At 37.5% G+C, this 15,212-nt stretch overlaps 1 protein-coding gene across 4 annotated transcripts in view; it reads right to left on the reverse strand.

Moving 5' to 3' along the window:
• The window catches only part of DCUN1D5 (defective in cullin neddylation 1 domain containing 5), a 30,668-nt gene extending 16,776 nt beyond the window's left edge, over positions 1-13,892 (reverse strand). Inside the window, exons 1-4 of one of the 4 annotated variants that reach the window (XM_023208135.2) lie at positions 13,464-13,892; positions 10,929-11,020; positions 4,957-5,027; positions 4,451-4,542 (exon numbers count right to left, since the gene is read on the reverse strand). In XM_023208135.2, the coding sequence (XP_023063903.1) occupies positions 4,451-4,542; positions 4,957-5,027; positions 10,929-11,020; positions 13,464-13,549 (341 nt within the window). In that variant the 5' untranslated portion in view covers positions 13,550-13,892. Of the gene's footprint in view, positions 1-4,450; positions 4,543-4,956; positions 5,028-10,928; positions 11,021-13,360 lie in introns of all 4 variants that reach the window. The other 3 variants (XM_026452115.1, XM_026452125.2, XM_026452120.2) reach the window with 3 other exon arrangements.
• Positions 13,893-15,212: the final 1,320 nt, after the last annotated feature.

The following is a 15,212-nucleotide window of genomic DNA, read 5'->3' on the forward strand; positions in this document are numbered from 1 at the left end:
TTTCACCCCTGCTCCAACATCAGACTTTCGGCTAGCAGATATGAGAAAAGACCTCCACTCTAGTACACTATGCCAGAACGAAAACTCACCAAGTATCCTTGGAACCTCGTATCTATAGATGAAGGAAGAGAAATTCCATAACCTCCTGAGAGCATATCAAATTTTTGTGTCTAGCAGTACATGTGCCTCTTAATGGGAACGAGGTCCATAGTACTCATAAGACTCTCAAAAGAGACTATGACTTTAAAATATTAAAAACAATTGCTCATTGAAAATGATCCCCCAAATCTTTTATAATTCCTGTGCTTTAAAATCTCTGAAGGTTTCCCAATATCTGTAATTAGATTTAAACTCTTTCAACATATTAGCTAAAGCACTCCACAGTGAAGCCATCACTCAAAATATTAGAATTCAAAACCTATCCTGGCAATTTTTTATGTACTTTACAATTCTAAGAAATCAAACTACCTCCTTCAAACATATGCTTTCCTTCCTCAAAGTTCTGCTCACAATTTCCCTCTTCTGAAACATTTTCCTGTATCCTCAATGAACAAAATCCTAATCATTCTTCATGTTCTAGTTCATAGGTCACACCTACAAAGATTTACCTACCTACTCAGCTGAAATTAACCTTACTCATCTGTGCTTTCATAGTATCTTGTATTTCCACTCTAGCACTTGTCACATTCTCCTTGGTTTATAGTTACAGCGAAGTGCCCAGTCTCTGGGCTGAGCATAAGTACCAGTCTGTGGCCTGTTAGGAACCAGGCTGCACAGCAGGAGGCGAGCGGCAGGCGGGCGAGCAAGCATATCCACCTCCTGTCAGAACAGCAGCAGCATTAGATTCTCATAGGAGTGTGAACCCTAAAGTGAACTGTGCACACAAGGAATCTAGGTTGCATGCGCCTTATGAGAATTTAATGCCTGATAATCTGAGGTGGAACAGTTTCATCCTGAAGCCATCCTCCCTTCGCCCCCGTCCCATCCGTGGAAAAACTGTCTTCCACGAAACTGGTCCCTGGTGCCAAAAACGTTGGCTGGGTTATAGTATTGTAATGTTTTCCCTGACCTGGTAGAATATAACTAAAGGACAAAAGCTGCATCTTATGTCTCGCTGTGATCACCAGTAAGTGATACTGTGCCTTAAATAATATAGGTTTCTAATATAAATATCTACAAAATTAAATTAAAATTAATACTGGGTACAGTGGCATATGCCTGCAATTGCAACACTTTGGGAGGCCAACGCTGGAGGATCACTTGAGCCCAGGAGTTTGAGACCAGTCTGGGCAACATAGCGAGACCTTGTCTCTAAAACAAACAAACAAACAAAAAAATTAGCCAGGTGTGGTGGAATGTGCCTGTGGTCCCAATTACTTGGGAGACTGAAGTGGGAGGATTACTTGAGCCCAGGAGATTAGGCTGCAGTGAGCCGTGATTGTGCCACTGCTCTCCAGTCTGGGTAACAGAGCCAGACCCTGTCTCAAAAAAAAAAAAAAAAAAAAAAAAAAAACACCTTAGATTTGCAAGGAAATTTGGCCATTATTAAAGATGAAAACTACATGGAAGAATGCATGTGAAAAGCATATGGCAATTTCATCCCTTGAAACTTACAAAATGGCTAGTCTAGGCCAGTTAAATCCAAGTTCATATACCCACAAATTCTTTCACCCAAAAGGAAAGCCAATTCAGTTATAGAAAGCCTATATGAATAGAAAACGAACGAATGTTAACAAAGTAGTCTGCAAACTATAAAGCATTACACAATATAGATAACTAATCATGACTGTTATAGTCTACTATCCTTTAACACAGTGTATGTTTTAAACTACCAGACTATTTTTTAACAGACCAACATAGTTATAAAGAGTTTTATGGGTTAAAATTAATTAATTGAAACAATTCATGACTATCTTAAGATGATTTAAGAGATCATTAGATGCCCAGGTGAAATTCATACTTTTAGTATGAAAAATATCAAAGGGAACTGATACTAAAGTTTTATATTTTCAGATTATGTTTATTATATAGAACATCAAGTATACTAAGCAATGAATAATTTCTAAAGACATAGAGATTTTTTGTCTTCCTTTGTTTAAATTTCAAACTGTTGTATTCATAGCAAGTTTTTTATAAGAAAATTCAAAGAGTAATAAGACTTGGCCAGTTGAGGAAGAACACTTTGTATTTCACATGGTAACGCAGATCATGAGGGAAAAAACTAACAATTTTCCAGGTCAAGAATGCTCACTTCAAGCATTCCTCAGTAGCTTCAAGGCTCTACAGTATATTATTCCAGGCAAATGGGCAAGGAATAATAAATGAGTGAAAGAGAAACTTCTGGGACAAGTTTAAGTGCTGAATAATTCTTTTATTTTGTATACCCTGTGACCTTCCTACAGGAAAGGTGTGCTAATAAAAACCATGCTTGGCCGGGCACGGTGGCTCACACCTATAATCCCAGGATTTTGGGAGGCTGAGGCAGGTAGATCACGAGGTCAGGAGATTGAGACCATCTTGGCTAACACAGTGAAACCCTGTCTCTACTTAGAATACAAAAACTGAGCCACACGTGGTGGCACATGCCTGTAGTCCCAGCTACTTGGGAAGATGAGGCAGGAGAATCGCTTGAACCCAGGAAGCGGAGGCTGCAGTGAGCCGAGATCACGCCACTGTACTCCAGCCTGGTGACAGAGCGAGACTCCATCTCAAAAAAAAACTTGCTCATGGGCTACTCAGTTTCTGTTCTTGTACCCAAAACCATATGATGTTAATTATTCAGAAGTATATATTAGAAATGCTTTGTGCTTACACATTTTTGTTATAAAAAGACTTTTTATGTTGCATCAACTTACGCAAAAACATAAGTAACAAAATTTTAGGTTTAAAAATATACAGCCACCTGTTAGCTGAGATACTTCAAAGAGCAGTATCCAAAGAGGAGGAGGAGGATGAGTAGTCCAAAATGCACTTATAATGACAAAAAAAGTCTTATAATAAGCCATATTACAACATACATTTTAATAAAACACACTGAGTTGTACAAAGCCTATATTCTTTTCATATTGCTTTGTATATTTTATTTAATCTTTCTCTAAAAAGCTAATTAAATGGTAAGAAATAATCCAAAGAATTTCAGAATCAATGTATTTAACTGGGCATATTATGACACCTAAATGTATGGAAGAATTCAGTCCTGGTAGCAAATGCTATAATTTAAAAATAATGGTCCTCTATTTTATAAGGAATGCTGATTTATATAGAAAGTAACAATATAATAGGAATACAGGATTATAGATAGGTAATCAGAAAATTTGAATTCTAGGTTCTAACTAAGCACTACTACTAAGGAACTGAGACTAATATTTTCTTAACCTCTCTGGGTCTCAGACTATTAAAAAAATGGAAGTGGGAGGGTTGATTTTACATTCCATTCAAGAAATTATGATTCGGTTCACATAAGCAAAGGCTTTTACCCAATAATAAATATATAAAGTATCTATGTGTCACCATGTTAATGTCAGTTAAAAAAGAGAATTATAAACCATTAGGCACTGAAAATTCAAATTTAAAAATTTTAGTGCCTCATAAACAAATACTTTAAAAAAAATTTAAGGCCAGGCAAAAAATAATTACATGTGTTAATGAAAGCATAATCACAATAGGAAACCACACAGCTAATTAAGCCCCAGTTTTTGCCTCAAAAATGTTATAAATTAATGCTTCCTCTATTTTAGAATGTTGATAACTAATACTCTGCAGAAACACTACAAACATGATACTACACAGTTAACACAAAATTACTGATTCTGAAATTAAGCACACTTCATTTAGAAAAGCCAAAACCAAATTATTTTTACAAGGTGCAATTCTGCAACTTATGAAAACGTTGAAAGGCAGGATCCTAAACTGAAAGTGTAGGACTATAAAATGGGTAAAGAGTGCATGGGAGCGGTTACGACATTTCTACTTTTGTCCTTTATGAAATTCACTTGGCAATAAAGAAGGCATAAAACTGTTATGTAACTCTACCTTCAAATTTTTAAAGTCAAATATAAAAACGAAGAAGGGAGAGGAGGCCCTAGAGCTTAGAGCTGCCCAATAAACATACTTAGATAGTAGTATTCTGTATTCAGAGAGGGAAAACCTTACACTTAAACAACCTGTAAATAAGTAGATCTTTGATCATGAACTTTTAAGTGACTCTTGAAGAGAATCAAGCAATTTTTATAGGACTGTACTAAGGTTCTTTCTTAGAGAATATAAAACATGGGGTACCTATTCATTTGTCAAGACCACAATTTAATTTTTTCAATCCCCAAACTAATTGTTATAGATCAAACAGATTTGATTTAAGGTGAGACCTTACTCCTGAAAATTATGAAGCACAAAATATCAATTAAGATCTTCAAATAGGCCATCAAATTTGTTTTTTAAAAAAATTTCTTACTGTAATGAAGTCATTCCCTTTAACCATTCTTCCTTGGTAAAAAATCCCATGCTTTCAGCCTCCAATTTCCACGCTAAAACTAACATAATAATCTGGAAAGAACAGAACATAAAGGATAGGGGAAAAGTCAGCATAGAGATAATCATGTCTATATTTATCATGGAGAGCATTTTTACACAACTACTTCCATCCTTCAACTATTAGAGTATAACCTCTGGAATTATTAACTATATATAAAGAAATTGAGATGTGCCAATTTCTTAAAAGTAAAAAGTTCTAACAGTTTCTGAAGGTAGAATCTCTTATTCTATTACATATAACATTTGTATCAAGAAAGAACACATTTGCCCAACTTAAACTGATTAAAAATGCCCTAAATGCAAATTTACAATATTAAACATGAAGAAATAAAATCTTCATACAAAATTAAAGTGTCTCAATTTTTATACATTTATGAATATGCTATATCCCACTTATATTCCATTCTACTTAGAAATAAAACATACATTTTCAGGTTCAACACCAATGTCTTCACAGAATTTTTCCATTCCTTCTGGCCCTACAACTTCATCAGGACCTACAAAAACAAAAATAATTTACATTATTTTGTTATAATATCAACGTGAAACATAAACCATCACGCTAAAAGTACCCATGAACACACAATATTTTGCAAATAATTAAATCTGAATTTTGGCATAGCTTTGATAAGTATAAATATTTGCTACGGGATTTAAAATGTAAAATTTGCGAAGTATCCCTTGAACACATTACAATATGAAATTAAGAAAATTTAAAAAGCAGCAAAGAAATACTCCATTAGTACCAATCATGAGTTAGTACAAAAACTCAAACCGATTCATTTAAAAAAAAAAAATTTAGGCCGGGCGCGGTGGCTCACGCCTGTAATCCCAGCACTTTGGGAGGCCGAGACGGGTGGATCACGAGGTCAGGAGATCGAGACCATCCTGGCTAACACAGTGAAACCCCGTCTCTACTAAAAAAAAAATACAAAAAATTAGCCGGGCGAGGTGGTGGGCGGGCGCCTGTGGTCCCAGCTACTCGGGAGGCTGAGGCAGGAGAATGGCGTGAACCCGGGAGGCGGAGGTTGTAGTGAGCTGAGATCCGACCACTGCACTCCAGCCTGGGCAACAGAGCAAGACTCCGTCTCAACAAAAAAAAAAAAAAAAAAAAATTTACTGAGTGCTTACTCCGAATAAAATTTTTGACAATGTATGAATATGAAAAAACATAAGGCAGCTGGAGCTTCTTAATCTATTGGAATATCAGAACCAACACAAAGTTCAATACAGTAATCAGAAGGGTTTAATGTTTACTTATAAAATAGGCCATTTATTACCCTTTTGAAATATACTCCAATATAATTTAATTATTGAAAAAGACAAACGTATTTTGGAAATAATGAATTATGGAAATTACTACACTCCATTTCCAGAAAGAGCTATTTTCCTTATCATCTTGGTTCTAAAATAGACAGCAAGCATTAATTATCACCTGAATGTAGAAACAAAAGTTTAATCTTTCAATTAGCTAATGTCTATCATTTGTCCAAAAATTAATTACTGGTATTTAACTTGTTCCTTATTTTATACCCTTAGCAACACTAATAAATCAATATATCAATTATCATTTTTTCAAAATGTTATCAGATTCCCAAAATACAGTAATTACATCATCACTAGTCTCTTTTATGACTGGATAAGACTAAAACAAATTTTGTAATAATATGAGAAATGTGTTTACTGCTATGGGATTTTGAAAATATAATCTTGAGATATTATTCTTAATGGTCAAGAGAAGTCTCTATTTTTCTTTTTAAAGGAAAATCCTCCAGCTTTATAAACCATGGACTAGACCAAGGCTGCTCAGGTAGATTTGATAGCACCATCTTTAGGTTACTAGCACAACATAAAGTCAATACATTCTTGCTGCCTGAGATCCAAGCTGCTAAGATGGCATTAATACATGGTCTGAAGCCAAAATCCTTTTTAATTTTTTTGTGTAACATGGTAAATGTTATTAGGTTTAAGTAAGTACTAACAATGCACTCATGTGTTAAAAGGTGAAGGGGGTGATTATAGGGTGCTTTTTCTTCCTTTATATATTTGGAGAATTGTTTAAATGAGAATGTGTTAATTTTATAATTTAAAAGGCATATATATAATAAAGGTGTTAAAAATGCATAACTGAGTATGCATTCTTATATGTGATTGAAAGAAAACAAAAATCAGATTTAAAAATTTAAGAGGCCCAGGTGTGGTGGCTCATGCCTGTAATCTTAGCACTTTGGGAGGCCGAGGTGGGAGTATCACTTGAGCTCAGGAGTTCCAGACAAACCTGGACAACATAGGGAGACCCCATCTCCAGGGAAAAAAAAAAAATAGCCGTGTATGGTGGTGCCAGTCTGTGGTCCCAGCTACCCAGGAGACTGAGGTGGGAGGATTGCTTGAGCCCAGGAGTTTGAGGCTGCAGTGAGCCATGATCACGCCATTGTACTCTAGCCTGAGAGAGAGCAAGACCCTGTCTCAAAAAAAACAAAAAAATTAAAAATTAAGGGAAAAGACAAATGGTTTTTTAAAAAGCCATGATGTGAATATATTGTAAATTTTTCTAAAGCATCAAGAAAACATACTTGCTTTCAAAGTTGCCATTACAGATTCAAAGAGAAAGCTGAAGAGGTGTCAAGAAATATCAGTATAAGCCAGGAGCGGTGGCTCACGCCTGTAATCTCATCACTTTGGGAGGCCAAGGTGGATGGATTACGAGGTCAGGATTTCAAGACCAGCCTGGCCAAGATGGTGAAACCCCATCTCTACTAAAACGACAAAAATTAGCCAGACGTGGTGGCAGGCGTCTGTAATCCAAGCTACTCAGGAGGCTGAGGCAGGAGAATCGCTTAACCCAGGTGGCAGAGGTTGCAGTGAGCCAAGATTGTGCCACTGCACTCTAGCATAGTGACAGAGTGAGACGCCATCTCAAAAAAAAAAAAAAGAAAGAAAAAGAAATATCAATATAGCCCCCCTAGAAACTGGAGGATTACTTGGTGATTACTAATTAAAATTTGGTTAGAATCAAGTCAAATGAGATGACATAGAGATAGAATAACTTATAACTTAGATAAGGTCTGTAAATGTTAACTGCCTTTGCCAACGTGATGTAAATAGTAACATATCTAAGTCGAAAGCAAGGTCTGTAACTAAGGTGCTTTCCCCGGACTGCAAAATGTTAATCCTTCCACTAACATTGCTTCCAATCTTTCTAATAAAACTACTCTCTGGGTAAAACCTCTGGAGCTAAATTTAATTAACTCTTTGGGACAATTAGGTTTCCACTCAATTGAAGAAGCTACAGAAATGATTTTGTTCATACTAGGAGTTCACGCTACTCCACCAGCTAGGTACTATATTAGGACTATGCAATTCCAAACTTATTTTTTGACTCTATGAGATCTTAAAACTGCCCTTTCACTTTCCATGTTTTTAATTACCATAAGTCAGTATATTACTGAATCATTAATTTAAATATCACTCAAGAATGAGGTCTTGTGAAAGAACAAAACCAACGGCCTTATCACACATGATATAATACCATAGTAAAAAGTTTAGTGATATTTTCAAAAGTAAAAGAAAAACACCATCAATTTCCTGATTTCTTCATAACCATAAAGAAATGTTCCCAGCTATATCTGCAAGGCCTAATACTATGCCAGCCATAACAGATGCTTAGGGGAAAAAAAATGTTCAGTGACACAGTACCTTCAACATGAGCTACATAAGAGTAGTTAATTTTGGAACATTGTGAAAAACACAACCAGTAAATCTGATGGTGTAATGCTATTACTGTTTTAATAATAATAACAACTAACATTTGAGTTCTGACTACCAGGTATTGTGCTAAGGGCTTTACATGTATCATTCTCAGTAGGCAAAATTATTGCCTTCATTTTAATAAGAACATACCCATGTCAAGACAGAACAGTTACTGTTTATTTGGCCAAAAAAACATAGTTCCTCCCTAAACAGGTCTCTGCACAAAGTGGTCTCCACAGAGAGGCCTTCCCTAATCACTCTGAAAGTCCATCTAACCCTTCTTTATTCTCTATTCCTGAACCTCACCATATTTATTATCCTTATAACTCCCCACAATCTGTACTTATCTTGCCTACATACCTGTTTACAGACTGTCTTCCTCACCAGAAGGCAAGTCCCCCAAAGGCAGGGATCTTGTCTGATTTGCTCAGCACCTATATATCCAGCACTCAGCACAGTGCCTGATTCAAAACAAGTGCTCAATATTTATTGAATGGATGACAGAAGTTAACCAAGAGTACCAATATTTTCTTTGCAAAAGTGAAAATTAGCTTAAATAAAAAATAAACACAAAATGATGTCTATTATAACAAAATGTTTATAACTATATATAATTATAAACATTATAAAATTTAAATACAAAATACATAAAAGCGTAGTAGTTAAAAGCATGGACTTTAGAATCAGAAGGACCGGGGTTTGAATCCTGGCTCTTGTCACTATATGATCTTGGGCAAATGAATCTAAGTCTCAGTTTTCTCATCTATAAAATGAGGGTATGGCCAAGCACAGCAGCTCATGCCTGTAATCCCACCACTTTGGGAAGCTGAGGTAGGTAGATCACTTGCGCCCAGAAGTTCGAGACCAGTCTGGGCCACATGGTGAAACCCCATTTCTACAAAAAATTTAAAAAATTAGCTGGGCGTGGTGGCACATGCCTATAATCCCACCTACTAGGAAGGCTGAGGTGGGAGGACGGCCTGAGCCCAAGAGCGCAAGGCTGCAGTCATGATGGCAGCACTGCACTCCAGCATGGGCGACAGAGTGAGACCCTGTCTCAAAAAATAAAGTCGTAGTGGGGAGGTGGTGATAATACTACCTATTTAACAGAACAGTCACAAGAAAAAAATCATATACCTAGGACAATTCCTGAATAATGCAATTATTATGTTGGCTATTAAAAATGCTAATATAGTAAACAGATGTTTAATTAGAATCTTATGTTACCCAGAAAGTTCCCAGTTGAGGAAAATATTTTCTATTTCTGTTGTATCTACTAACCTTTATAAATGAAATAAGATGAATGACCTTTTGATTCTATATCATGCATACCAGTAAAACTGGCATTTGGGATAATGGGTCAACATTTTAAATGGAGGTCAGTAAGAAATGAATTCCCTTCATTTAAATTGGGTTAGTGGTTGTCTTGGGATGCCAGTAATAGCATTTATTTCTGGTCTAGAAAGAATCTGTTCTGTCACTAAACAATTTTAAAATTGTACTTTGGGATCACTCAGCTGATCCCAACAGTGAAGTTACTGCCCCTCTTTCAAAATAGTCTCACATTCCATACAATTAGCCTAAACTTATACCTCAAGTTCAAAGTATACCACTTTAGATCTTAATGTGGATGAGCACTAAATATAAGGCAATAGCTACATATACACTTCTATTTTAAACAAACATTTTGAGAATGATGGTGATTAAAAGGAGAAAAAAAAAGTGAAACAGGTAAAAAAAAATGAAAGGGGAAACAGGGAAAAGAAAAAGAAAAGCTTTAAAATCAGTAACTACAAAAAAACCAAAACTATTCTAAGGGGAAAAAAATTTCATATATGCTTATGAGATAGTGTAAGTGTTCTTGTGCATACATTTGCTTAACTCTTCAGCCTCATCTCTAGCTGGCTTTGACTTTTGCCTCTAAAACACAACCCCACCTGAGCCTAGGGCTCTTCATCCACCAGTTACAGGATTTAACTGAGGTTAAGTTAGCTCCTCTAGAAAACTCCCATGACACTTTAAAAGCTGGGTTATATATTCCTCCTATGAACTCTAACAGTGTATCTTCTGAATATAGTATTTATCACACTGTATTAATATCAGTCTATTTATTTTCTTACTATTGCATCTCTAGTAGAAGTGGATGGCTAAACGATAATTATTAAAAGGTAAATGTGTTGTACAATTATAACTGAGGGGTATAAATCTTTTACTATGTCTCCCCAAAAGTTTCAGAAAATGTTAGTTCAGAAAAATTTCAAAAAAAGAATATTGAATAGAAATGTTCTATTATGTACTTTGTGTTTTCCACAATATCAAGTACAAACATGTTTTATTATGTACCTTTTATTTTCCAGAATACTACTTTAGCCAATGGATGTAAATAAGTGAATGTTTGTTTACACATTTTATTAACAGTAAAAGAGTTTCTTCCCTCTCAGTAAATATATACTGAATATATATTTAAAGAAATATCAGCCTACATTGGCAACAAATTTTTAGCCTACCCACAATCATCAGTCCCGACCCCCATCCCAGTTCACAGCACTAACATACAGCAGGCCTGTAACAGATAATTTGTTAAATGAATGAGTCAAATAAACTTTTGAAGCATATGACTGGTATCTTCTTAACATTAATTTCATTACCTGCATATTCATAAAACCAAGCCAGGCACTTCTTGCTTGAAAAATGTTCCTCTCCACTTATTAGTCTAGCAGGGGGTTGGGATCTGCAATAGCTTAGAAAACACACAGATGCCTAAGATTTTTATCACATCTCAACTCTTAGAGAAAAACTAAGTTCAAAATTAACTACTTCAATTCACATTAAACAAAGGTTTTTTTTTTCTTCGGTTGGCATTACTGGAAAAAAACTGAAATTGTTAAGTAATTGCAACTTGAAACAGTAGTCTATACATAAGAATTATCGGCTTACAAAACCCGAACACCTCTTTACTCAGTATCAAAATCCAAATTTATCAATAAGTTATTTCCCCACATTTTAAAAGACTACAAAGAAGTTCAACCTAGTAGTTGGAAAAGTATATTTATTGTGATTCTATTGATTTGTATAGAAATTCTATTTGTGTGTAATAGAGAAATATTGAAAACAAACACGAAGTATATTTTGATACTTAATGAATCAATATTTCAAAATAAAATGTTATATTAAGAGTTGTTTTATCACCTAAGCCTAGATTTTTAAAGATAAATGATGACTAAGGGTATATTAAATTTCACAGATTTAAAAAAACACAACCAAAAAACCCTAAAAGTTAACAATAGTCCAAATAATTGGGACAGGGTATTTAATCTTAGCTTCTGTTCATTCTGTTTCATTTTTTTCATAAAATCATTTCCTCTTTTTCATAAAATAACTAAAATTTGGTAAGTTCAAAATGGCCTCTAGAATTTAATGACCTTCAGAGAAACTTTTTTCAAGGAACTCAAATTATCCTACAATGTTATAGAAATGCTAGAACCTCTGTAATTAAGTAATGTAAAGTAAGAGTATCATATTTAAAAATTTAAATTGATAAAGTATCACCTGAGTTCTAATAATACTACCTGCTCAGCAATCTTAATGTACTTAACTTAAATAATTTTAATACATTATATACTTAAGATGGCCATGAGATAGAGTAATACAAAAATGAATTAATAATTTGCCTATATCTTATAAAAATATGAGCGACTAAAGTAACCCATGTCAAATTCTAATGTTGGCTAACAAGAGGTATAAGAAAAGTGTATCATCTTTCACATTAATAGCCCAAGAAACACTCCTTAGACCCCTTTACCAAAACACAGTAAGAGTAATGAGGGAAAAAAGTCGACCAATTACAAAAAAGAAGATGACTAGATAAGTCATCTACCTCACAGTTTAAGCAGATCTCTCTTTAAGGAAAGCTCTAGCATTATTTCCTTCTTATAATCCTGGCTACTGTCTTCTTTTAATAGTAGCACCTGAAGTTGTCATATCAAGTGCCAACCATTGATGAAAAGGCAGCTAATATGGGTATTTTTTAAAAAAGCATTTCTTAGTCGGGCGAGGTGGCTCACGCCTGTAATCCCAGCACTTTGGGAAGCCGAGGCGGGCGGATCGCGAGGTCAGGAGTTCAAGACCAGCCTGGCCAACACAGTGAAACCCCGTCTCTACTAAAAATACAAAAAATTAGCAGGGCGTGGTGGTGGACACCTGTAATCCCAGCTACTTAGGAGGCTGAGGCAGGAGTATCGCTTGAACCCGGGAAGCGGAGGTTGCAGTGAGCGGAGATCGCGCCACTGCACTCCAGCCTGGGCGACAGTGGAAGACTGTCACAAAGAAAAAAAAAAACCCACTTCTCACACCAAAATTGCAGTTATTTTTTTGTAGCATATAATTTTGCTGTGATGCCTCCAGGATATGCTACAAAGTGATCAAAGAACTACTACTATATAGTTCTGCCTTGTCTTCTTTCTTACCAATAGGACAGAGTACAAGAGCTCACAAATTATTTAATTAATGCTGAGAGCTAACAGCGTCCTGAATGCTAGAAGACAAAAAGCATGCAGAGCCTTTCCAACTCTGCACACAGGCACTTGGCATAGGTGAGGCACTATACTTCCAGAAAATGGGGCTCCTGCAATTTAAAAGGCCTCCTGCTGGGACCTTCCGGGTTAGGCCACTCCAAATACTAAATATGGAGGCCAATTACAGCATACAAGTTTTCCTTTCTACCATTCCCAAGACAGCTGTCAAGATTCCTTATGTGCTGCTTTCTTCACACTCTACAAAGAAATTCTAGAAGTGACCCTTCCGCGGATCTGCACTCACTTCTAAGCCTAGAAAAAGGCAGAGGAGCGATACGGGAGTAGGGGATTGAGGGTCGGTTGTGGGGTGGGGGTGGGGGTGGGGGGGAGCGCAATTTACATATGCATCTGTTCCCCACCCTGCGGGGCACGTAGACTCTTAACGTGGGCGGCTCTTCTAGTCTCTCCATAAACGCCAGCGTGCATACACTCGAACACGAGGTCGGGTCGGGCGCGGAGACTCGCGGTGTTCGGCACCTAGCCTAGCTCGATCAAAGGGGCCTCACCTGTCTCCAGCCCCAGCCCGGCAGGCCGGGCCCGACTCCTTTTCCTCCAGTTGTCCAGCAAAGGAGGGAGGAGGGAAGCTTGAAGGGTGGGGGGAGATGGTACCTGGAGATTTTACACTTTTTGAGGCCTCCGTCTTCCGCTACTGCGGCTGCCACCCCAGGGGATTTTCTCTTCTTCTTCACCGGCATCTTCCGCCCTCCCCGGCAGGGTGGGCAGGGGAGCCGGGGAAGGGGGTCCCTGTCCGCTGGAAGCTCCTCAGCGCTGGCACCCAGTTCCCACAGACAGCAGCAAGCGGAGGAGCAGAGTCGCCAGCCCGCACCGGCGCGGCCCAGCCCGGCCGACGCCCGCTCCCAGGTATCCTCGTCGTCTTTCTCTGACCGGGACAGGGCTGGCTCCTCGCCGGTGGACACTGCGGTTCGTTCTCACCGGGAGGAGATAACGCGGACGGCGCGGCAGCTCCACCAGTCACAGAAAGCAGAAGGCTCAGCCTAACCCGGAGGCGAATCACTGAGGCCCGGAAGTGACGCGATCGCGGAGCCGGTCCCGGGAAGGGGCGTGATTCCGGTTGCCTCTGGCACTCGTAGGTAGGCCAGGCAGGGGGAAGCTGTCTGATCCTCGCAAGTGCGGCTGCCCGCGGAATTCTGTATTCTGTCCAGAGTATCCTGACCTTTCTCATGGAGCTTCTACCGCGCTCTGATACTGGCAGTCGCCGCCAAAAAATGAAACTACTAATACTTTGCAGTTGACGTTAAAAATAACCTGGTAAAGTAGACCAAGTTCCACTTCTGAGCTCTTCCACACGATAACCTCACCTTAAGTGTCCCCACCCCTTAAATGCATTGTCACCCTCTGTCTTGGTGTGTTTTCTTTATGGGCCTGTGATCAGCCTCGCACTCCCCCTTCTCCCTTTTCCCTACCTTTGCTTATCACTTTGTCCTGTATTGAAACTTAGATCTACCATTATTTCCACAGAGCTCAGCTCTCCGAAGCAGACAGTAGATGACCGCTACTTAGTAGGGAGAAATTGGGGGACAGTTCTAAGGAGCCTCCCCCTAGACCTTACTGACCAAAACACACTGTAATCTATTCACCTGCACTTAGGTGGAAATACTGTTTTTAAATAATGGTTATTGTATGTAAAGACATAGTAGAAATTCGTTAGTAATTCTGTTGGTAAAAAAAATTTATCTCTGCAAACCAACTGTGATGGGAGAAGACTAAAAGTCTGAGTAACAGTTGAAGTGGTTCCTGTGAAACTACCTTCACAATGGCACCCTAATCTGGCCAATCCGAATATCATATTTCCTTAGTGTTATTAATTAGTTCATCATATTTCCTTAGTGTTATTAATTAGTTCAGGATGGACGCATACTCAGGCTAGGCCAATGAGTGCCAATGACACAAAATGAAACCACCAGGAAGCAATTTTATTTCCTATGGATTTGAACCAGAGAAGGTATGGAGAATGAAGCCAAAACTCAGAAGACAGCAGTAGCAAGCAGAAAAATAGAAAAACCAGAATGTGATTATATGATATGAGCCCAAAATCCATGATATGCCCTGGAATTTTCAGTTATGTGAACCAACAAATTTCACTATTTTGCATATTTAGTTCAGTTCTCTGTTACTTAAAACCGAAAGAATGTCAAAGTATATGATCCTTCAACGCATTTAAAAACGCATGAGGCCAAAAAAAATCAAAACAGAATCAGATAAAGTCTCTAAATAGAACTACCATCTGCAAAAAGTACAGGACAGAGGAACATGTTAAATACCCAATGCAATCAGCAATTTCTAGATGTCAGAAAAGTCTACAGGACAAATGACCCAAATTCTGCAACAAATTATTAG

This window comes from Piliocolobus tephrosceles, chromosome 13 (assembly GCF_002776525.5).
Source record: "Piliocolobus tephrosceles isolate RC106 chromosome 13, ASM277652v3, whole genome shotgun sequence".
Taxonomy (NCBI): domain Eukaryota; kingdom Metazoa; phylum Chordata; class Mammalia; order Primates; family Cercopithecidae; genus Piliocolobus; species Piliocolobus tephrosceles.